We start from the raw sequence: 25,676 nt of genomic DNA, 5'->3' as shown, positions 1-25,676 counted from the left end.
AATTGCTTTTTAGCCAAGATGGCCTGACTGGAACAGGTTTCTACACAGATTTCATGACTCTATTCTATAATTTAATTCTATTATAGCAATTTTTAATCCAGAACAAAGCACTATGGGAAGTAGTGAGTTCCATTTGCCAAGTATTCCAGAACAAAAACACCCCAGAATGCCTTTACAACCCAAATCTTGCCCATTAGGTAAATCAGCCTACCAACTTCATTCTTCAGAAGTGTCTCTTTAGGATCTGGATCAGGATCAAGACCAGGAAACAAAACACAAACTTTATTTTTCACATGCCCTCCTTCCCCAAATGGGTACAACACAGGTGGCAAGGGGCAGAGAGAAGGCAAGGAAAAGGAAATAAATCTATATCTTTGAGCACCATCCAAAGATATACAGAATTCCAGATCATTATTAAATTCTACTCCGTGTGCACGTGCATGTTACAGGCTCACTGAGAGGCATGCCAAAAATACAAGCTAGATCATTTCTAGACTCCCAGGAGAGCTCAGAAACCATCAAAAGGATCAGCTATTGGAGAGAGACAGACGGTCCCAGTCCACAGAGTCCAAGCTAAAAAACAGACAATTTTGAATGAATAAGCAAAGAAAAGAATGGATGAATGACACTACAAATGAATGTGCAAGAGATTAAGAAAATGTTATGGCAATCAACTCCTCTGCAGATTCATTTTTTTTTTTCCATTCCAATATTACATTTCTTTATTAGATACTGGGACAGAGCTAGTGGAGAGGGGGAGGGGACAGGAAAACGATCTTCTAGCAGCTTTCCCTATATTTCTGTCACTTCAGTGGGAAGCCTGACTACAAAGAATATCAGGTACATTTATAAATGTATCTAAAAGTATTGAAATGAGAAGCAAATCTTCCCCCACAATTTCTATTTAATAACAAATAGATGCCCACTGATTGAATACAAGCTATAGAAGATCGCAGTGCAATGTTTCTTCTCTGAACACTTTTTACAAACATTCCTATTATTTAACTGGGGGCAGGGAACCCTTTGGAAAGCACAGTGCCACCCCAAGAAAAATTCCCTAGATATTAAATTGGGCCTGAAGCTCTTTCTTATTACCTATGATTTTAAATGGTATGTTTTAGGTCCAGCTGTTTAACCATCTATCCACATTGGGTTAAAGCGTAGATCTATAAAACCTGCACTATTTTAATATATCAATCAAGAGCTCTAACACGCAATGTGTTTCACCACCACATGAGTACTCAGCTATTTCATGTATAACAAACTACCTACTGAAGTTCATTATAATGAAAAGCCAGCTGAGTATTATAATACCAAGTGGTTTCAAAACACTTCACTGGACTTGTGCTGAATAGTCATTTGGCAAGTTCTCTTGGACAGCAGAAACCACCATTAAGACTGATGAGTAAAAGCTGCATGCAACACACATTTTCTGCTCAGACTGAAGGAAGGAAAGAAGAAAATCAAAACTATAGCATCTGATGTTCTGAGTTGTAAGAAATACCTACTTACGGATTTTATTTTATTTAGTTTAGTAGGAAAGCAAAGCTCTTTTCCTTCCCAAAGTATCATCCCCCATTCCAAAAGGCTTTTTAGGACCCTGTACAATTGGTAAGGTTGGAGAGAGACCTTATTTAATTCCTGCAACAAAGAGGTAAGGGAAGGGAGCAAGGGAGAAGATGCCTACTTCCAAGAAGTTCCTCTTCTATTACAGAAATTCTGTTTAGAGAGGCCTGTTTTTTGGGCTTGTTGGGTTGTTTTTTTTTTGGGGGGGCGGGGGGAGGTTGTTTTATTTAAGTATACAAAGCTGTGAGATTTAAATTATGTACATCATGTAAATGCCTCACAGTTAAAATATACCACTGATGGTACACACAGTAGTGTGGGATACTGCAGAGGCACTCAAAAAGAGAAATCCTGTACATGCTGATTAAATACGTACATCTAAGTATGCGGTCATTCTTCAACAGCCCCATATTCTGCAGCTGTGTAAGTGCTACCTTATGAATTATTTAACTCAATATCACAAAAGCTGCTGGCTTTCGTTTAAGGGCTAGTTTTGTTAAATATTAATACTTGTTATAGTTCTCCATCACCACATACATTTCCAGATGTGTATAAATATATTTTTCCACCCCTCAAAATCCCTTCAAAACCTAAAAAGGATTTATTTTGAACACTGAAGAAGTCAGCTGGCATTTCAGGGTTTTTTTTAATTCTACATGGTATACAACGTAATTTTGCTATGGTATAAAATTCAAAGAAGGATATTCTTACTGTGTGACCAAAATAAGCAAGGTCCTCCAGTCAAGTATTTCCTTCTACCAATGAGTAGGAGACTAGTTAACTCACAGGAAGACAAAAAACAATTGTTGCAGCTTGGTTGTGGCACAAGAACAGATTTCGCAGGCATTTCCTGGCAGCCCCACCCCTAGCCTCCAATTGGCAGAGTGGCATAGCATTTAACTTCTTAAAAGATGGCACTGAAACATTTTCACTTCACTGACTGGCACCTTCATTTAATCTAAATCACTATCAGACAGTAATCCTCGATCACAGTCTACGATCAGACTGTCTTTACATTGCAGTAAGCACTGGGACATTCTAAAAGAATGTATTATATGAATAATACGTTGGGTTTGTTTGTTTGGTTTTTTTAAAAGAAGTTGATTTCACAGGAAATCATGGCCAATGCAATATTTCTAGGCTATCACAGGCAATGCTGTTTTCACGGTTTCTGAAAAAAAACTGTGAATTAAGCAGATCCCTACCAATGAGTCAGGCCTTTTTATAGCAACTCAACCAGTGTTCCAGGTTTGAAAGTCAAACCTGTACTTCAAACAATCTGAACCCAAGTTGACCAGCCCAAACAGCACTGATTATTTGTTACCCTTATCAGAAGGCCCTCCCCTACCAAGATGCGTTTTGCCCAGACAGTTTGAGAAACTGTTGATGCTCCACCATTACTTAGACAGGACCTGGTATGGTACCAAAATCATTTTAAATTTCTATTATTGAAACACATCTCTCTTTCAGCTCCAAGATCTAGAACAACTTGGATTGAGTGTTGGGGGGAAGGAGGGAGGGGAGGCAGGGATGGGATGGGACGGGATAGGACAGGACAACAAGGGTGAGGGAAATGCAGGGGAAAGGAAAAAAAACCCTTCTCCTTAGTGTAAAGGATGACTTAAAAAAGCAGAGAAATTCTGGAAGGGCTTGCTCCTATAACCTGAGGATAGAGTGCAGATGGTCCTGATGAAAGCAAGGTGGACAAGGCTTGCTGAGCTGAGGCTCCCTGTGGGAAGCAGATGAAGAGCTGCGACTCTTGCAATACCTTCTGAGGCAGCTGAACAATGGGGAATGAGAAGTCTGAAGCAAAAGCTGTAGAAGACTGCCCTGCAGGAGGAGGAGACTGGAAATCGCCAATATCTGATGAAGTCAGCTGTGATGAGTCACTCGAGTATTCTGGGCTTCCTTCTGGCCAGCTCCATCTGAAAGATCCTCCTCTAGGCACTGTTAGCTCAGGACCAAGGTAGTTACACTGCTCCTCTGTCACAGGCTGAAGACGACCATGCAGCCCTATGCTTTGAGTGGACTCCTCCTGATTAAAATCCATGGAGCCACAACGGCTCCTGTAGACACGGTGGGGTAAGACTCCCCCTTCTCCTGGAGCAGAACTTGGCGTGTGCACATGGAACTCAAAGACACAGCTTGCTCTCCCGTCACCACTGTGGGTTAGCACAGCAGGTGCAGAATGTGGAACAAATACCTGGTGGAACTTCATCTGTGTGGAATCCGCACTTAATGGAGCTGAAGCACTCGATAATGGTGAAAGAGGGCCCATCCCAGAATCCAGTCTTAGGGTCTGAAGGGGTCTTGCCAGGAATGTCTGCCCAGATTGGTAGTCAAAAGCAGGGCTCTGGGGAAGGCCACCTTGCACATGCTTCTGTTCAGGCACCTGTTTCAAATGCTGTTCAGTCCCCTGGGAATTATACGCCATTGTATCATAGTGCTCCTGCAACTGCGGTGGATAGTGCATGCCCACTAAATACACTGCTTCTGGATGCATTCTATAGTGAGCATCCTCAGGAGGTGCTGGACCAGATCTGCAGTCACTATACACTGGAGCAGGCTCAAACACTGGATTGACTTGTACATGCAGTGGCTCTCCAGTGACCCTATGAGGTGTGCCCAGCATAACTACTGCCTCTGAGGTCCAATTTGTTGGACTACCACCTGGTGGAGCTAAATTTTGGCCAGTCTTCAGCAAGGGCTGGAAGTGGCAGGTTTGGGCTTCCAAAAAAGAAGTGCTCTTGCGCCGCTGAGCAACTGCCACCTTTGGCGGGCAAACAGGTGGTGGCGAGAAAGACACTGGCCGTTCATGAACAGTAGGGAAAAATATCTGTGAATCTGGGAACGTTGGTGTTCCCCCACGTGGATGCACCATGGACTGAGGCTGTATTGACATGAACAAGACAAGTAATTCATACATTTAGAAGTGAAATTACATTAACATGCACATCTCACTAGGCAGCTCTGGGTAGTAACCTTATAGAATGCCTAACTCGGTGCATGTTCAAACGCATACATATTTAGGTTTAGGAATGCTGTAAATATCCATTAAATACATCCATGGCGATCACAGCTGAATATGGAAGTATTTGCTTATGCTAGTAGCTGCTTTTCCAGTCCCACCCACTTACTCACAAAAAGGAAGATAGTTTTGCCAGTAACAATGAAACAGGACATACCAATCATAAGTTGTCCAGGAGTATTTGCAACTGCTTTAAGAAAGGTTCAGAATGAAACAGCAGTGAGAATGCAGCAACAGTTTTGTATTTCCAAGCCCACAAAAACCACAAGCAACAGCAAGAGATGTTCGGGGTGTTTTGGGGTCATTATATTCAGTTAGTCATGGATAAAAGGGTATAGTATTGCTGGCCTCTAAGGAGCCCCAGCGACTGCATGTGCAGACTACAGGAAAAGAAAAAAGTTCTTCTTTGGGCTACAAGATTAAGCCACCCGATACAGTTGCCCATTATACTGCATCACCTCAGTTGATTTCTATTACTACTTCTTTCCTTTTGGTGTTCATTTAGGAATCACCACTCACTAGGATTGGTTATACCATTCCTGTGCATTTAACCTGGATATCAAGCTTCAGACAGTTTATGACAGTGCTACAGTGAAATCCTCAAGCCATCCCCCTGCATTAGACAGATGGATTAAAAGACAAACAAAAAACACACAACTCCCCCCACCCCAAAAAACAAACAAACAACCTTTTCCTTTTTCCAGGTCAAACACTAAAATTGGGAAGTCACACAATTATTAAAAACTACTGTGAATTGAAATGTTGTGCTGATTTACAGCAGTGCCTCATACTTTTCTACTGATATTGAATGTGTGTTTTTAACTGCTCTTGAGAGAACAGTAGCAACTGTGCGCACCTTCTGTACCATATCCTAGACTCATAGGATAAAAAAAAAAGTCTAGAAGGTTGCCCCAACCAGCAAAGTTCAAAATAAGAAAGATTTTGTTCAAGAATATCCAACAGGGTATTAAATAAAAATGTGTAGATTATGCAGATCATTTTATCTTAATTTGCAGCATATTGAGCCATGGCACAATATTATCTTTTTCAGAGCAAACTTTTGTAGATTCTCTCAACAACTGATTTCTTTATAAGATTTAGAATTGTTTGTGCTTATTTTATCAACTAGGTCATTCCACTTCCCCCCTAGAAAAGCAGCAGCAAACTCCCATACTGCAGTGTTGTGAATAAGGAAAAGAACAAGAAAGAAAGACTAACTCATGTTCTAGAAACTGAGTCCATGCTCTCCAACTTCCTCTTTGATTTGAGGGTGTTGGTTGCAGCCACGTTGGTCTAAGAACATAGGCAAACAAGGTTCTTTGGGTAAATCTGATATTTATTAGACCAACTACGTAGTTGGAAAAATAGTTCTTTGCAAGGTTTTGGGTACAAACACCCTTCTTCAGGCAGAGGGAGAGTCTACAGTTGTATTGTGCTCTGCTGGATAGGACAGAAGCCAGAAATAGTCCTCAAATCCAAGAATATATAAATTGAGGCTAACACCCCCCAGCTGGATTCAAAATTAATTACTTTATGAGGACTGGCACCTGTCCTTATTACCACCCAAAAACATCTCCTCCCCAAAAAGTCAAACGTTTCATCCCTCCCAGAGAATATTTATATGGAAATGAACAAAAGCTTAAGTTACAATTTCCCTTAGAAATCAAACAGGAGAAAGCTGAAGAGGTATTTGCTAGTCACACTGGTGGGAACAGTCAGATTTGTTATAACACTGGAAATTAACAAGTGTCACTGTCCCCATGAAACAGGCCTTGGGCAAGGCAGCTACAAACAAGGCACATTTTAATGCTTGTTGTAACAACATTAACAGTTGTATGCAAGATCTGACAATCTCACTGACTGCTCAGGAGTAGATGCAGAGAGGCAATTCACTAACCTTAAAAAGACCGGGACTGGATTGCAGCTTCTCCTTTTGCCCTCACTGGTATTGTTGGTCCTTTCCCTAAAGCTTTAAGCTATCAAATACTCCTAATATTAATAAAAATAAGTTGTTACCCACATAAGCACACTGCTTCCCAAATAGAAGGAATCAGCACTCCAGTAGCACAGGGCACAAGTTAAAAAGTCAACTCCTTTACTCTTCTTTAAAACGCCCAAAGCCCAGGATGTATTTAATGGTAACTTATCTTAGTGTGCCAGGAGGCATATGGTAACACATACGGGGCTGATAAAGAGGGATGGCAGGCTGGAGCGTCGGTGCTTGCGTGGAGAGGCAGAGTGCATGGGCAGGACACTCTCCAGGGCTTTAGAAAGCTTTTCTGCAAAGGTTTCTTCAGGGGCAGTCCGAAGGTAGGAAGGAGAAAGAGGTGCAGACAGCGCTGGCGGTGGGGTGGAAGGAGCACTGGGAGGGATGCAGGACAAAAAGGGAACAGCAGAAAGATGGGGGATACAAACTGACATGCTACGACCACGTTGAGGCTAAGGAGGAAAACAAAAATTAAAGAATTGAATATTTTGAAAATGAAAACAAACTGCAAAACTAATGAGATAGAAAGGTAGATACACGCAATGATCAGCTATTATTGACTACTATGTGTACAAAAGGATATGAAGGAGCTTAATGAAGGCCAGTACACACACTGAATAAGGTGTGTGTACCTGTGAGGACTCAAGTTTGCTTTAGATAAAACTGAACAGCAAGGAAATTTCTATTTGTGCTTTTACAAGACAACCTGTATATGCACACAAAGAGCACAGCAGAGATGAGAAGATGCATCTGCTCAGAGTACAAAGCTCTCCAGAGCCAGTGAAGTGGTGTTTCCAGTACCTGACAATTCAGCCCATGAAAGGCCCTACAAACTTATAAAAGAGGCTTTAGATGCCTGCTTTAGGGTCAGGGAGGAGGTGGTAATAAGCGATGCATGTCAAAGTTCTTAGTGCCATTTGCCTCCCCAGCTTTTGAGAGAGGCTTTTGAGAAAGCAGTTTGGTTTCCTAAACATACAACTAAACTAACAGAAAACAGTTAGTGCTTTCCTCAGCCAACTCAGAACACACCATCCACAATAGAGTGCAAAGCAAAAAAGTAAAGTTATTTTCAAAGTATTAGACTACTGGTAAAATAAGAGCGTATTTTCTAGTAACTGTATTTAAAAAAAAGTTAAAATTTGGTAGTTTTGCCACAATCAAGAAGCCATTAACATCAGGACCTGACCAAACTAAAGAATTGTACTGCTTTAAAATAAAAGACGGAAGTGTTAGTCTAGAGAACAGCCCAAAAAACCCTCAAGATCTACTTCTCTATTTCTGGAGACTTGAAGTAATCTGGCCCATCACCTTCCCTCAAAAGGAAACTGAGCTGGAGTCCTATGTTTTGCAAGAAGTCTACTAGATGGGTGGTTTTCTGAAGATCTGCAATTGATTTTAACAAAGTTTGCCCAACGAATAACTTGACCGATCCAGAAGACTGCTCATGGTTTCTCTACTATTGTGTTCTGTGAAGGTCCTTATACCAGTCTCATCACCCTGGTGCATGAATACCATCCAGTAATACATTAAGCAACACGTCTATGTATCTTAAATGTTTATTCTCTCATCCTCTCGCAAAAGGTCACTAGTCATTCAACATGGAAGCTGGCCATGCCAAGACTGTGGAATAGTTTAGGATCTAAGACATGCTCCCAGACTAAAATATGGATTCACAGCAATTCGTGAGCTGTTTTTAGGGACTCCAACAAAACTAAAATCAAAATAAAACATTTTATCAAGCATTAGCTTAGTGCCTTTGGAAGGGATGGAGAGGCCATTTGCTTATAAGCAAAAAACTGGCAAGTGTCTTCACAGAAGAGAATTTCTCAAGCTCTTTAATAAACTTCATGAATGTAGGTATCAATTTTCTTCTTCCAAATATAGTATCATTGTTTGAAGCTAAGATGATCTTTCTGGCTCAGAGACTTCGCAAATAAAGGGAGCTAGTGAGGATAGCACAACAGAAGCTTAAGGTCTACTGTGGAAGGGGGAGTATGTTTCTGAAGACTGCTTTAACAATATACCAAGGAAACAAGGTACCAAATAAAAGGGTAATATAAATGAACATAGTAGGAAAGGTATCTGTGCCCATTGCAGACTTTCCAGGGAAAGGAATATGCATGACAACTGATGAGCAACTCAACACAAGCTATAAATAAAATGGAAAGACAGGCGTGGGATCTCTTCAGTCTGGAGTTCTCACATGCAGCATTCTATAATGGTTCAAAATTCTTACCTGTAAGATCTGTAATCAAAACCTTATAAACAACACATAGCAATCACACAATTTAGAGTAGCTCTCACTAAAAAAATGTTCTAACCCTTTCCAAGTTCTTCCAAAGACTTTTCACGAATGGGAATTCCCACTCACTATTCAGTATAGCCAAAACACCAACACCACCTTGCATGCAGCTAAGTCCATAAAGTTAAAAGTGAGAAACCCTGCACCGAGGGTGCTGCCATTCAAGCTTTCTACCAGTTCATCTCTTTCCCTACCCATGCATGCTCAGAAACAATTACTTCCTCTTTTGTCCCCTAATATAACACTTCATTTAGGTCTGCATACAGCTTGAAGCGTTTTACCATGCCCTCCCTAATTCCCGGTGAAGTCTGCACTTTGCATATAGTGTGCAATGTACATAATGCAGACTGAGATGCCACAACCAGAAATGCACCACATAGCAAGGCTTATTTTCTTCTGCATGATTTCAAGTGTGTGCTTACCACTGTGGGTGGCTGATAGCCTCCAGGCTGTTGTGACTGCACTTGACCAACTGAAGGTGTGTACCCCTGGATCGTAGCTGTTGGGATAGCCTGTTCATGCTGTGAACCATATGACGCAGTGTGCTGGCTACCCACACACGATTCAGTGTAAACTGATGAACCCTGTCCACTGTCAGCTGTCCCATCAGCTGCAAATATTAAAACACAAGATTACATTTTTAAAACCTGCACTGTAGATTCACAACTCCTAAAGGTTTTTCTTGAATTTACATCTCAAGCCAAGATTTTTCAGAAGTAGGTGTCTAAACCTAGGCTTTGAATATCAAGCAATTACATATCACAAGTGTCAAATTCACATCATTCCTACTGCAATTTGAGTTTCCAAATACTTAGCTCTTAAAGTCAGACCATTTTCAGGTTTAAGTATGGATTTACAAGTCAATTTTGGGCACCTGTTTTTGAAAATCCTAACCTTTGAGCCTCCACCACCTCATTCTCATCTGCATGCAACAATGCCATTGGTGCGACTAACATCCCAACTTCCTCTCTGTTCTCCAACACATCCGGAGTTTGATTAAGATCTTAACTGGTTTTCTGTTTTGCCAGCATACTAGCAACATTTAAAGAATATTAAGCCAGGGCAAAAGTAAGATTCTTCTCCCACAGCAATAGAGGCATATTGAAAGACCCATATGTATTCCAATTTTAAAAGCTCTGACATCTAATATTAGAAGCCTTCCATGGGATGAACACCTGTACAGCAAGGTGTACACTGAATAGGGATGTTAAAACTCAACTGCCTGCACAGTGAGTACTAGTTCATTTCTCTTCCCCAGTGAATTAATGCATACACTTTGATCAACTACTATATTCTAATACAATGGGAAAAATCAACACGGTTTTAAAAGTGTGATTGTAGGCAGGATTATCATCATGGCCTAATTTTCCCTTGAAAGCAAAGTCATTAAGAAGCAATCAAAGAGGCATTAAAATCATGCACAAAAAACACACAGAACCAGGCGATACTTACACAGAACTGATATACTAGGTTGTTGATACTGTAGCTGTTGGTGCTGATCCGCCTCTGGTTCCTCAGGCTCTACTTGTGTGGAAACTGAGGCAGAAGTAGTAGGGATAGAAGTGGTGCCAGTAAGCGACGGTCGATGTTTTGCCCCTGCCTGAGCAGCATTTGCCTGTAGCTGTTGTTCTAATTGTTGTTTCTGACTGTTTTCTTCTTGTTTTCTTTTCTCCTCCTCTTCTCGCACCAATTGACGCTGCTCTCGCTTTCGTTTGATGAGAGATACTCTGTCCTTGATGGCTTTAGCCATTGTTTTGTGATCCCCTTCACATACATACCCCGATTCCACCTAAGGGAGGTTATGAACGTGTTCATAAAGATTCATAATATGAAAAGATGCATGACTTTTTATAGCAATACCCAAAAAGCAGCACATCTTTCCCAAACAATCCTCACTTTTCCCAGCTCCTCTGAAATTTAGCTCCAGGCAAGCTGAGGACAGTGACAAGTAGTCAACAAGACAACTGTATTTACCATTTCTTGTGCTACATCCTCTGGGACATCTCTTTCCAGATCAAAAGAAAACTCTATTGCCTCATTGTCCTTATATTTGCCCTTAAGTTTCTTGATATCTTCAATGCGTAGCCAGAGCTTGATGGCTATTTTCTCTCCATCATCTTCCTCTGCTAGTTCCACCCGCACACCAGTCTCTTCCTGGAAGAAAGCGTGGTTCAAGAGGTCCTTGATAGCATATCTAGGCAAATCAGGACAAAGAAATAATATTAGATTTCAATATGATCACCACCTTCCATAACGGCAACTCCAAAAACTTACAACATTCCATATAAATTCCAACTAAAATTCCTGCTCTAATAGAGGAAAATTAAACAGATTTCCGTTTCACTGTTAAGAGGTTCGAGCAACGGGAACTGGAAAGTGCAATAAAATAAATCAAAGCTTTCCAGAATCATGCAGCTTAAAAATTCACCTGCATAGCCACTCAAGTTCTTATTAGTTGTATTTCACTTTAATGAATTACAATAATAAACAACATACTAGCGCAACTAGAAGAGACAGGTACTCTAATAAGTTGGGACAGCACTGGGAGTTGAGAGTATAAGAAATGTTACCTGCCCCTTAGTAGATAAGTGAAGTGTATGATACTGCGGCAAGGGAAGAGTTCTGGGAAGTTTTAGAAAGGGTAGATGCAGTTAAAGTTTATGGCTGCTTATAGATGTTAAGCAGAAGAAAACCTATGCTTTACTTTAAACTCTGTGCTGCTGTGCGGAGCCCAGCACATGCCCAGGAGCAGCATCACAGTCAGACCCAGCTTGCCCAATGTCTGTATAGATTGGGTGTTTTAGTGGGGCTTTAGTGGCACTTACTTAATAGCCGATTGAATCAGTAGGTTAGGTTTTTTAAAAAAAGCTGAAGCACCTGATCTATACAGATGCTGTGGAACTGGGTCAAACTAACATGCTGCTTCTTCTGGTAAAGTGCAGTTTGTTTTTTAAACATCTGTAAGCAGCCTATGAGAAGATCTAGAAAGCTTAAATGCAATTATAGTTTGTGTGACTTGGGCCCCTAGCAGATATGTTACAGTTAATAGACTAATTACATCCTTAAGCACATCTCAAATAGCAACCCTGCCACACTTCCAGGCAATAAAATGGCACCACAAAAAGAGAAATGGAAGCCAGCCATAAAAATATTACACTTTTTTTTTTTTGTGAGGGAAGACTTATTCCCTTGGTTTTATATAAAGCACTGTTTAAAGCATGTAATGCACTTGGTGCCTTATCTTTTGAAGGACCATAAGGCCACTAAAAGAAAGAAGCTATGGGAAGAAAGTGAAAGCCATGTTGCCTGATGGGATAATTTCTGATGGAAGTATGGAAATACTACAATACTATCTTGATGCATGGAGCCTCAAATGCAGAACAGGAGATAAAGATTAAGTCAGAAATGTGAAACAACGGTTGTAACAAGGAAAAAGGCAATCACAGATGGTAAAGTTAGATTTAGAGGAGGACCCAGTTAAATGCTATTGAAATTAAGCACCCTAGCTTGGTGATCAAAAGCAATGAAGAGACTGGAGAAGAACTGGCAAGAAGCCTTTATAGAAGCACTAATGGGTTGGTGCAGGATAATTTACACACCCCAGGAAAACTAACTCAAATCTAAAGGCTTATAATCATTCCAGTCACATCTGTTATGTGCCTCTGGCCCAAAAGAAAGAGGAATTTCAGTTGGATGTAAGCTACAGAAGAAGTGAATTCAAGGGCAACTGCTGGGAAATTTACACGTAGAGTTCAAAGTGAAAAATGGCTCTGAAGCAGTTTGAGTCAGGAGAGCAAAATGATCCATGCAGAAAAGCAAGGCTGATATAGTCCAAAAACGTAACAAGGCTATGCAAGGACAGCATACCACACAGAATGTCAAAGATGCACATATGAAAAGACCATGCAGCACAGGGAAAGCAACATAAACAACAGAAGACAAGGTGAGGAAGAAGTTACTTTAAGAGGTGGTTCTTATGAGGAAGTTACAGCAAAAAGATGGAGTAAGGAAGAGATAGAAAGGATTAAGGTATTTCCAGAGTCAAGACGACACTGGAATCTGCAGTTGATGTCACGTCTGCTGCTGCTGCCACCTGGAAAACACCAGTGCAAAGCATGTCTGAACTAGATCCCTGCAGAATGTAAACAATGATGTCAAACTATAGGTACAGTGAAGCAGAGTCACTGCTCTCCAGCGCAAAAGCTGACCAAGTCAGAATATAACCGCGAAGAATCAATTTAGCTAACATGGGCCACAACATTATGGTCCGCAGAGAACAAGGGGCAAACACCACAGATCATCTGATCAGAATCAGGAAGTGAACCTGAAGGCAATGATGGTAGTATGGTACAGATATGACTAGTGGACTACAGTAGCTTAAAAAGCTACCAAAGTAAGAATGGGATTCATGACAGTCAAAAGTACCAGCCTCTGGGTAAGCAACACCCTTTTTAGGCTGGGGAATAAAAAGGATGGTCTACAGAAGGGCTGCAAGAAGCACAGCACTTCAGCAAACAGCATGTGGCTAAAGAGTTTCCTAAGACTGAAAGGAGTTAATGGAAGAAACTTAGTATTAACATTAAGACCCAGCAAGGCTAGTGCATGGGAAAAAATACCTAACCTAAGCAGAAACTAGATTGTGCTCTTAGTAGTAGCTGAAGGAAAACAGAGTACTAAGTATTGGAACAGCGTCACTTAAATGCTGAGAGGCATTGTGCACATTATCACTAATATAGGGAAAATTGTTCATAAGTCATTGTTCTACTCAGTGTAGGTAACGTGGGGGAGACAACACGAAGTAGGGGGGCAATGACTAGAACACCAGAGATACAGAAAAAAACAGTCCTGTAGAATCAGAGCTCAAAAAGTAAGAAGAAACTTGAGTATGTGACCCAAGGAACCCACAAAGATTACTCCCTAACCATTTTATTGACTACACAAAAGATATTTGGAAATTCTCATGTATTGGCTCATATACAGGACCTGTATCCTTAGTGCCTTCATACATCTTCACTGCCAGCCCTTGCAAAGTCTTCTTAACAACTGTGCTAAAATGGAACCTACCAAAGAGCAAAGTTCGTAGAACTGTCACTTAAAGTCCTTAAAATGCTCGCTTCCAATAAATATGCTTTCAATAAGTATGGGGCAGATCCAGAAATCAAAGCGAGTCTTGTATATGAACATTCATAGCGGAAGAAGAGAGCTTACAGGAAATCTGTAGCCTGACAGGATATTCCAGAACTTTGGTCTGTACTAAAATACAAGCCTCCAGACTATAAAAAAAATAGGACCGTACCTTTCACCTTTGTTTTGCCGAATGCATCCCTCAATTATCTCCTTCACTTCAGGAATTGCTACTTTATCGAAGCTGGCTGGCTTGACTCCCTAAAAAAAAAAAACAGCAGTGAGAATACACAAACAGGTATGCTTGAGATAAAGTTTAAAACCCCATATAGTAATGCACATTAAGGGCCCCAGCCAGATAATACATATACCAGTGAAAATATCAATTTTACTTATATTAATGCAAGTTGCACCAGTTTCCAGAGGAGAGAGATAGCCGCTATCCCAGGGTGGCTCACACAGTAGGCAGCTATTACTGAAGTCTGCTACTGGTGTTGTGTACAGGAGGAGGCAGTTTGCCTTTAGCAATACAGCTAGGTCAGGTTAGACTCTTAACAGCTTAAACTAACTGGTTTAAAAACTTACACCAAGTCTTTCAGGAGCAATTTCCCCCCCCCACCAGATTTGATTAAGTTAGCCCAATTTAGTGGTGAGGCATCATATGTCCAGTATTTTTTTTTTTAAGCCAACCAAATAATATCAACTATACCACTGTAAATGTTTCAGCTATCCAGTTCCAAAGCCCACTGTTCTCTAGATATCCAGACACATTTTCCCTTAGGGCAAGTTCCAAAGAAGTTTGACTCATGATCCCACTATTCAGTCATTCTTTACTTATTTTTCAAAAACAGCAATGTTCCTATTCCTTCAGAGCGTTAACTGAATATAGCCTAACTGTTATTCCAAGAACTTCTTTTAACTCCTAGAAAAAGGATGTGTTGCCTAGACAGGCACATAAAAATAGAGAAGGAAGCAAGCATTATGTGCCCCTGCATGTGTATAATGCATTCCTATATGCTGAACTAAAACAGACTTAAAACAGATGCTGCCATTTCCTATAATGCATCCAACATGGTTAAGCAGAACAGTTTTGGCATAGTAAAGAACCGTCTTTTAGATAGTGTCTGACCAGATGGGTGACTTCATCTGTTCACTGTGCAGAATATTCAGACTTTGCTGTACGTTTGCCCCTTCCAAATACAAGGAAGGCTGATACAGAAAAACAGTCCTGTTGTGTGATATACATAGCTCTTCAGCAATACAGGACAATCCATTTTCAGTATATTATGGAATGCCGAGGAGAAAGTAAGTATGATCACTTGTTAAAGATGCACTCTCCTCATACCAGTAGACTACAAGGGCCATGAACATTAGCAGGCTGTGAAATTGTTACACATACACACACCCAAAAAAAAAAGACAAAACCCCCCAAAAACCCAATCCCACCAAAAACCCCTCAAAAACAAAAATCAGCCATTGAAGGGCTGAACTTCACTATGTACTATTATCAACTTTCTTTGGCATAAGTTTCACTTTATACAGTCTTCATTTCAACTCGGTGCCTAAGACAGCAGTACACCAAGTGAAAAGGCAGCAGCCATCCCTGTTTATTCATGGTTAGTTATCTCAAATCTCATTTTGCAGCCAACCACACTAAACTGAAATTCAGTAAGCAAATCTTTTATTTGTGGTGCCACCCACCTTCAGTATCTCTGTGACTGAAGCATCTAAGCCTGCAACACAAACAATGAGAAAAAGCAAGAGCTAACACTGAAGTCGCTGGCAGGGACCAGAGCCAGAAGTCATACTTCAAACCTACAATATTTTGGGTCCCAGTTAACTGTTTCTCTCCCATGTTTAATAGCACCAAGGGCAGGCATGTTAAACAGTCCACAGGCCAGATCTGGCCTGCAGACTTTTGCCCTAGCTGTTGCTGCAGAAAGCCCCACTACCACAGCTAGATCTGGGTCTCTGGCCAGTCTATGGTAGGACTTTCACCTGTGGGCTGCTGGGGCTGCACACACTGTGGCACCTGAAGCACTGACTGCAGCCACAGGAAGCCACAACACTGCTGCTAGGACTACCACCATGACCAAAACTAGAGGCCTCTAGCCATGGTGGTGAAACTTCCACCCACAGGTTTCCCACCACACGAAGCCTCTCTACCATGGCCAGTGGCAGGACTTCCCCTCTGGTGATGCTGTGGCTGCCCACACCCCACCTTGCCCTGGCATGCTGATTGCTGCTGGAAGAAAGCAAAAAGGTGGAGAGCCCTGAACCACAGCATTCAAGCCAACAGTCTACCATTTAAAGTGAGAGGGAGTATTTTTAGCACAGATTCTGAAATGAAGGATGTTTTATTTATTTATTTATTTATTTTGAACTTCCAAATGTTGCTCGTCTATTTTCCAGGACAGCTCACCCAGGTGGTGCAGTCCATGTCTATCCCCATAGCACTTTGCACAGGGCTGAGCCCCACCCAGGGCAGCCCAGTGCTGCTCCAGCTGGCCCAGCCCTGGTCAGAGCGCACAGCTTCTGGTAGGCTCTCAGTGTAGCTGCTGCTTGGCTCCCCACACCTCCAGCAGCAGCTCCTCCTCTTGCTCCTGCTGTGCCGCTCTGGGCCAGCAGGGAGCTTCAGCTGGGATGTTCCTGCCCTAGCACATGGGGCTCCGACTCCAGCTCCCAGCTGCCCTCCATCCACTCGGTGGCTCACACCAGGAAGGCAGAGTGGGTGGATGGTAGCCAGGAGCTAGAGTCAGAGCCCCACACATTGGGGCAGGAGCCACCCAACTCAAGGAGGTGCAGCAGGAATAGGAGGCAGAGCTGCTACTGGATGCAAGAAAACCTGAGCAACAGCTACACTAGAAGCAGCCCTGCTGGAAGCTGTGCACTGTGGCTGGGGCTGGGCCCAGAAGCATGTGGTGCAGGCTGGAGCACAGTACGGGCTGGAGTGCAGCGCAGGCTTGTCTGCATGCGGAGCACTGTGGGGGCAGCCGCAGCCCGCATCTAAATCAACTGGTAGGCACTCCCTCACAGGCTGAATCCAATCAGTTGGCAGGCCGGATTTGGCCCATGGGCTATATTTTGCCCACCCCTGCTCCAAGCTGTACTCTTCCTTACAGCCTCCTGCAACTAAGATTCAAAAACTGAAAAAATGCAATACATTACAACAAAAAAGCAAGCCCTGGAGTACAGCCCCATAGTGAACATTAGCTTAATGCTTTTAAAAATGTTTTTGAACATGAGACTTTCAGAGGGCAACGCCTCTGTCGATAAGACAGACCAATGTTTGTAAGAATGAATTTGATACAACAGCCTGGCATGCAAAGTCTTCCAGCAGGACATTAAGCAGCACTATACGATGCTGCAAGAGATACTCGAGGCAGCTAATTTTTAACCTTCACCTTCTACTCCAAATTCCTGGTGCATTTTTTTTCGTTTGTGATCATATTACTGCTTAAGTGCCAACTCTTGTCAAGGCTGAATTATGGCCCAGCTTAAATTAAGACCAGGTATTCAGATTCACCTCTAAGATGGTCACTTTGACTACACAGTCTCTGGTGTAGATTTGTACCCAAATTCACAGACGGGGTAAATTACATTCTAGCACAAAGAACTCGTAAAATAAAACCTGAGCTGTAACATGGCAACAGTCCACTCCAGTTTACAGCACTAACAACAGTGGCAATGAAATGTCTCATCTGAGACTGTGTACATACACATACTATAAAAGATGGAATATAAACCAGACTAGACTATAAAGTCAAGGAAACTAGGAGGAGAATTTCCTCATTTGATGATGCATCATCACATGCATCATGCTTGCAGTGGCATCAGATCTGAAAAGCACAGTGAGGCAAGAAGAGAAGGCCCACAGCCAGAAGACCCCAGACTGCTGTTCTCCCATTCCAGGAAGGATTAAATACAATACCCATAGTCTGTTCAGATGCTTTCTTCAGGGCACTGCTTTAGCTACACTAAAATTCTTTGTTAAACTCCCCAAATAAGAGTGCAACAAAAATGTGATCTACTTTTATCCTACAGCTAGAGCTTCCCCGCTCTTACTTGCTCAAGCCAAAAGAAGAGCAAAAAAGGGAGACACTGGCATGCCCTGACCAATTCATTCAAGTTGTGAATAACCACACAATCTCCCAATAATCCTACAGGGAAAAAAAAAAGAAAAGGACACTCAGAACATACTTTGCTACTAAAAGTCATGCTATACAGTAGAGTGTCATGTGTTTGGCAGATCCTACCTCTCAGCCTTCCCCAAGCCTGCTAGGAAGCATCAGGAGACAGCAGTGGAAAAAAAAAGAGGGAAAAGCAACTGCATTTCTTAGAAGCTACCAGTTCCACTTCTCAGTGGCAGTAAGAATACTCCACCCCCCCTTCCTCCCCCACCCTTCTCAGCACCCCTTCCCTTCCTCTCTGTGCTCAGCAGAACCTCCCCTCTTCTCCCCTCCTTGCACATCTCTACTTACTCCCTGGGTGCAGGGAGACCTGCCAGCTACTTGGGCTGTCCCAGATCCTCCTGCCCTGCTCCAGCCAAAGCTGCAGAGAGCAGCTCTGTGAGGAGTCAGGCTTGGCCAGGGACAGCAATGGCACATGCATTCCCCACTCCATGTCTGCTCCTGGGCTGCCAGAGAACCCACCCGCCACTGCTATTATCCCCAGCTGAACCCAGCTCCTCAAGCAGTTGGTTGGAGAAGGGAAGGAGTGGCTATGGAGCAGTCCCCCCCGGCCAGGTCAGCCAGGGACAGTGGCAGCAACAGCTAGGAGAAGGGAGAAAGGGAGGGGTGGGGAGGTGCCACTGAGCAGTAGAGGGAAGGGAGAGGTGTGCAGGGAGAGGTGGATTCTTACCTGCTTCAAGGACTTAAAATTCCCTGGCTACTGCTCCCACAGCACAGTCCAGATGTGGGTGCAACCACACCACTGTACCCCCTCTGGATCTGCCCCATACCAACACTTGTATATTGTTCTTTTGTTATCTGTAGTAAAGTGTCCTTGCACACAGCAGATTTAAGGAGAACTATGTATGCTTGACATCTGCTCTAGGCATACAGAAGTCTTTTTGGGAGGATATCAACATTTTAATTGTTCCACTTTAAATACTGCTAGTCCCTGGTTACTAGAAGTTACCTCATCTTAAGCAGCCAGAACAAAATCAACATTCACACCAAACATTGCAACCCCAAGGTCAGCAGCCTTTCAGAGAAGCAGGCCACCCCATGTGACCTAACCACCACTGAAGACCACCCCCCACCCTCTGCAACTTTAAGCAGGCACAGTAGCTTAGGCACTGTGAAGTCGCGCACTGCCAACACCCATCCAATGGCAGTGGGAAGGGCTGAATTTGGTAGTGATGGTAAGCAGCACCTGCCATGGAGAGAAGTAAGGTAGGCCACACTACAGAGGAGTGGGGGGTGGGAGTCAGCAGCTCTGCACAGGGCAGAAAAGAGGGATGCACTGAGCCAAGCTGCATTCTGCTGACTCCCCACACTGGTGTCGGCCAAATCCAGCCCATGGGCTGTAGACTATCGACTCCTAGTCTAACCTGTTCTAACAGCTACTCAGAATAGCTCAGAAAGTGAACGAAGAGTAAAATACAGGCAGTCCTCGGCTTACAAAGTTTTGAGTTGCAACGTTTCGCAATTACAACTTTTATAAATTGACACCCCGTTTCAACTTTCTGATGTCAGTTTCGACTTTCTGATGTCAGTTTCGACTTTACAAACGCTTGGATCTGACGTGACGTGACGCGGCACCAGCGAACAATATCACTGCATTGCCCATCTCCCTGGAGAACATCTGTCCAAAACTTCCTTGGACACTTTAAGAAAGCAGACAAGACTCCTGAGAAGACTCCAGCCAAAAACCCTTCAAAAAGTCCAGCAAAGTCACCTGAAAGAAGTCCTTCCAAATCAATACGATTGCTATTTACAATATAAATACATTAACTGTAGCTATGTTACTCATCTATAAATAAAGTACAAAATTCTTGGTTATTTTTGGTGAAAATAGGGTATCAGGCCTTGGTTCAGGAACTAGTCCCCCTTTTATAACATTGCTTTGTATGGGAAAAAATTGGTTCCGAGTTACAATGTTTCGACTCAAAATGCAGTTTTCAGGAACCAATTGTGTCACAAGTCCAAGGACTGCCTGTAGGTAAATAGAAGGTTGCTGGAGGTATAGTAGAATATTAATGAGTCAGAAGTCATTTATGTTTATAAATATCTATATGCTGTGTTGAAGATCCGTTTAAAAACTTAAAAATATCAAACTGGAGACTTCAAATCTGTCTTTCACAACAATTGAACACATCACATATACCAAATATAGCCTCTCTGACCTCCATTCTTTCAAAAGAGTCCGAATGCTAGGGTGGATTAAAAACTAAAAAAAATCCCAATGATTTTAAAAAAATAAAATAAACTGTATTTTATTTAAATCAAGCTTTATTTAATTTTTTGTTAAGATGCTTTTCAAAAAAAATAAACTTAAATAAAGATAGTTTTAAATTAAAGGTATGTTAAAGCTCAAAGATGTCATCACAGAATAGGAATTATAACTTCTAATTATATACTGTTTGAGAGAATTTATTCATGTAACCTTTTTAGAAAAGCTTTATAACTAGGTCACATCAGGCCACAGACTATATTAGGGGCCCGATCTTATGGGATTCCCCCAGAGGCTCCTCTATAGATTAGTAAAGATTAAAGAAAACCACCCTACCTAAATGGGACTCAGTGCTCAGTCTGGAAGATCCCATTAAGCATCTCTGTGACGCTTAGTTTCAGTTCTCAAACTGCGGATTTGCATCTCCAGAGATCATAGGCAGACAAGGGTTCTTTATGCAGATGTGATATTTTATTAGATCAACTAAATAGTTGGAAAAATTGTTCTTTGCAAGCTTTTGGGCACAAACACCCTTCTTCAGCCATAGGAAGAATTTGTCATCCTCAGAGATAACATCTTTGTTAACAGCAGTATATGGAGATGGGTAGGTTATCAGGTCTGTCGTCTCTCATCAGCCCTACTGTCTCTCTGCAAGTTTGTGTACACACAGTCAAGCCCTTACCTTTTCCCTAGAACAGCAAAATTTCAAGAAGTTAAATGAATAAAAGGATATCAAAAACAAGAATGCACTTCTTGTAGAAAAAATGATTTAAAAAAGATGCAATTTAAATCAAATCCACCTTGCCGAATGCCTATTTGAAACCAGTGTGTTGCATCTCTGCACATAATTTTAGGCTAGAGCATAAGTTATTGTTTACTAGTTGTACCACCACACTTACATCCAGGAAATATGCAACTTTCTTTGCCATTTTAAAAATATAATCACTAGTTACATAAGAGCATGTACAAGCGCTCAGTGCTGAATGAGTCTGACCAAATTAAGTAAGAGGTAAACTAGAGGTCTCATATGAGGGCTGCTTTGTTTGGATCTAAATACTATTCAAGTCTCTCTGAATTCTTCTATGACATTCCATTAAAAAAGGCAAAATATAATCTGTGCAAAATTAATGGCTAGTTATTATTTCAATAAAAACTATTCCTGAAGATTAGTTTTAAAGGTTGTATGACCCATAACCTTCAATACATAAGAGTAGCTGGACAACAGCATAACCCTCACTCAAGAGTTGTTACTCAGAGCCAAATCACATCTCCATGCTAGGCACAAAGAAAGTGAGGTAAAACCTCCATTTTCGATATTCCCAAATTCTTACTCTACTTAAAAAAGGAACTTGGTTCTTCTTTAAAAAAAAAAAGTAATGCTTTCAACTGTTTAACACACTGAACAGTTTACATAAATGCAGACCAAGTTCAGGAGACTCCATCCATAAAGGATCTTGACCCATCTACAATTACATCCATTATTCAAGCTATGTTCATCTATCAAGTACATTTGAAATTCTAACTTACCTCTTTAGCACAGTCCTTGTGAGAGCAACAGCAGCAGTGGGAATTAACTATGACAAATACAGGGCAAATCTCTCTCTTTGTAATATCCATTGGAGGAAAGACAGGCATCAGAAAGAAACAAAAGGTCTAAGAAAATTCCAATATGGGAGTTTAAGCTGCAGATTTAACGCACCGCAGAAGGAAAACAGACATAGAAGTTAGAAGGGAGCATTGTTCCCTGATTGACAAGACTTGTACTTCCCCAAGTTCTGTACATGAGTCTGCAAAACTCTGGACACTTATCTGCTGGCTCTGCCTCAAATCTCTGAATAGCAAGGAAATGCTAAGCAACAAGTACTACTGCTCCTCCTCTTTCCCCCCGACTGCGGACACAAACAGGGCCTGGCAGAACTATGATCTTAACTTGCATAGTCCCACCTTCCCCATTCTCCACCCACTTTTACTGCCAGTTCCAAGTTCAAAACAGTTTGGCTCAATTCCCACAACAGCAAATACTACTGAAATGAAAGGAAAAGATTAAATACTTTGTGCAACACCTAAACCAAAAGTTGGCTGGGACTAATTTATTCAGAACAGACATGGAGCTATAAGCATTCTGTCTACATACTCAGGCCTATTACAGCATGGTTCTAGCTCAATAAGTAACTCTGGTCCTTTCCCTGAGTATTATATTTATTGTTTCCTGAATAATTAACACATCTGTCACTCCTTTTCCCCTGAAGATCGGGGACCACATGATTAGATAACAAGGAATTGTCCAAATTGCCCTGGAATCCTCAAGATGATGCCTATATTTAACCACAATATTTTACTCCCTTATCTCTTCATTCCCCAAGACTCAAACATCTGTTGTTACCTAATTTCATATAGGCATTATGAAACAGATAATCAATACATATCCAAGTTCCTTAAGATTCTAAAATGCAGCATCATTAATCCATACCGTTTAAGATCTTGGAACAGCTATAATGAAGATTCCTCAGAGTCCTGAGACTGTATCAAATTAACAGTAATTCTGCTAGATGGAATTTAAAAATTCTCAGTTGTTCACTGACCACCACTAAATTAAGACCTGAAGTAAGTATTAGTCAGTGAAAAGTAAGTCTCATGCAACTGAATTACTACTTTAGAAGCTATTAAGCCCACCTTATATCAAACTCTTCTTGGTACTCCTTACTCACTGCAAGCACCACAAATGCATGCAAATACAAGTACATTGCTACATTTAGATCTAGTAGCACATTCTAGGATAGCTCACTAAAAAGGCTTACTTTATGAACAATCAGTGGAAAACTAATTTAAAGGGTTATTTACTATGTTGTGTTGACTTGACCCTCAGCCCAATTCACAGAAGTTTACGGCTGGAAGGGACTTTGTGAGATCATCAAATCCATTCTCCCTACTCTGGGCAGGAAAGACTGCTGGGGTCAAATAACCACCAGCAAGGTGAGCGTCTGGTCTGCTTTTGAAGATTTCCCAGGTAGGTGCCTGCACCACACCTGCTGGGAGTCTTCCAGAGTCTGGTCTCACAAACCATGAAGAAGTTTTTCTCCTTTGTGTCCCATCTTTAACCTTCTTCAAGTTCTTCAAGCACTGTGGCTCCTGGTTTTCAGCTGGGGCGCTTTAAATAGTTGTTCACCTTGCCCCTGACATACTTGTAAGTTGCCACCAAATCCCCCCAAAGTCTTCTCTTTTCTTGACTGAACAGCCCCACATCTGTCAGCCTTTCCTCAAATGGCTTGCTCTTTGGGCCTGTAATCATGCGTGGCTCTTCTCTGGACTCGCTCAAGCTTCTGAAAACCCTTCTTGAAGTGTGGTGCCCAAAACGACGCAGTACCCCAGCTGCAGCCTCAACAGCGCCAAGTAGAGCACGAGAATAACTTCCTTAGTTTTGCTCAAGATGCATCAGTCGATGCATGCCAGCATATTGTTTGCTCTGCTAACTGCAGCACCACACTAGTGGCTCATATTCATTTCAAGTATATCATACATAAGCTAAAAAACGTGAATAATCAGCTACTTTTAAACAGCCTGCTGTCACAATATCCTGCAACTTGAAACTGAATAACTCAGGCCACTGACAGATGTGAAAGACACCAGTGCTTTACTAGAAGAGGCACTGCCTTAGTTTGATCCGGCTCACCCAAACATCTGTACAGATCGGGCACTTCAGCAGGTCTTTTTGGCGCTTTTACCTAACGCCAATTCAATCAGTTATTAGATAAAAGCACCAAAAAGACCTGCTGAAGCACCTGATCTATACAGATGTTTGGGCAAGCTGGGTCAAACTAATACAATACCTCTTTTGGGCATGTGCTCAGCTCAGTGTGGGGGTGGCATGCTGAGCTGAATGTTAAGTGCCGTTTGTTTTTTCCCCACATCTGTAAGCAGCCTCAATGACAAGTCATGCTAACGTAAATTTTCTCTTTGGTAGAGCTTAATGCAATACCTGTTTCTGGAATCAAAACAAGGAATGAGATTCTGTTCTTGTTTAAATAAGCTTATTTCCTTTAATTCTGGCTTAATTTTCCTGGCACAGTACAAGTTGTACAGCGTATTTTATTGTTTCAACTTCTCAACCCCCTACCTAACCAGAGTGCCTGCTTTACTCAAGTACATGAAGTACATGGCCCAAAAGGAATTTTAATGTAACCATTTAATCTTCTCAAACATAACATTCGGACTTGGTCACTGATTCTATTAGCCTCTGGACTGCAAAGTCAACTTACACAAACAAGGTAATTATTTTTTTTTCTTTTGTTTGGCTGTTAAGATGCCAGTTTAAGCCAGATCTGGGCTGCTATAACTATTAAAGAATTTAAAATGGAACCTATGAAAAAAACATGCAACTAAACCCTCATCCAACTAAAAGGCCCCCTAAGGCAACTCTATGCAAGGCAATTAGATTAGTTTACCCCGTGATACGCTACATAGTCTACACTTGCTATTAGTTATCTGCCCAATCTAGGAACCTAAAAAACTGAACCATTTCTTAGGATACAAGTGCAACAGGTCGGCAAGGAAAAAAAAAAGAAGATAAACCATAGAACTGATGGGCTCTCCAGAAACAAACCTTTGCATTATGCTCTTTCCTGGAGTACTGGCAGAAAACGCTTTAAGACAGAGGTTCACATGTCCAATGACTGTCTCCAAATCTCCTTTATCCTTATGCTGGTCCAATCCAGCTCCAATAATCACCATTAGAAAAAAAATTTGAACAGTAACATTAACACGCAGAGAAAAAGAACTGACTGACCTTTCTTCTTCTCCTAGTAACTTGCATAAATTTGTAATTTACCAGAACTCTAAGTGTTTCAGCCTCTGCCTCAAAAGTTTTATGAACTCTTCCACATGCGCCCTCCCCCAATCCCCATAAACACACAACCTTGCCAATGCACCTTGTGTTTGACTGCATCCCCAGCTCGGTATACCAGTCCTAAACCCCAAATTAAGCTGCATTGAAAGAGCTTATGTTTTTTCAGGTATTCGTTTCTATACTCTGCAGACTATCACTCATTCCAAATTGCATAATTTCCCAATAGACACAACTGGAGTATATGACAAACATGTCCATTAGTGAGACTACATGAAAGATTGTATAATACTGATTTTCATTCTGGCGAGTTCTATTTATAACTTTAGGCAGGCAAGATTTTTTTTTGGTAGATGCAATTAGACCAACCGAGTAGTTAGAAAAAAGTTCTTTGCAAGCTTTCAGGCGCAATCATCCTTCTTTAGGCATAAGG

At 41.6% G+C, this 25,676-nt stretch overlaps 2 protein-coding genes across 2 annotated transcripts in view; both read right to left on the bottom strand.

The window, feature by feature from the left end:
* WNK1 (WNK lysine deficient protein kinase 1) overlaps positions 1-25,676 on the bottom strand; it is a 205,901-nt gene that overhangs the window by 53,934 nt on the left and 126,291 nt on the right. Inside the window, exons 7-10 of the mRNA XM_019515831.1 lie at positions 14,180-14,268; positions 10,858-11,077; positions 10,336-10,672; positions 9,306-9,493 (exon numbers count right to left, since the gene is read on the bottom strand). Coding sequence (XP_019371376.1) covers positions 9,306-9,493; positions 10,336-10,672; positions 10,858-11,077; positions 14,180-14,268 — 834 coding nt within the window. The remainder of the gene's footprint in view (positions 1-9,305; positions 9,494-10,335; positions 10,673-10,857; positions 11,078-14,179; positions 14,269-25,676) is intronic.
* Positions 3,105-5,927, bottom strand: LOC109296222 (serine/threonine-protein kinase WNK1-like). Its single transcript, XM_019515522.1, has one exon. The coding sequence runs from the start codon at positions 4,490-4,492 to the stop codon at positions 3,188-3,190; it is 1,305 nt and encodes a 434-aa protein (XP_019371067.1). The 5' UTR covers positions 4,493-5,927; the 3' UTR covers positions 3,105-3,187.

The sequence above is a fragment of the Gavialis gangeticus genome, unplaced genomic scaffold, assembly GCF_001723915.1.
Source record: "Gavialis gangeticus isolate Ggan-Ray unplaced genomic scaffold, GavGan_comp1, whole genome shotgun sequence".
Taxonomy (NCBI): Eukaryota; Metazoa; Chordata; order Crocodylia; family Gavialidae; genus Gavialis; species Gavialis gangeticus.
This window is presented reverse-complemented; position numbering and strand designations above follow the sequence as displayed.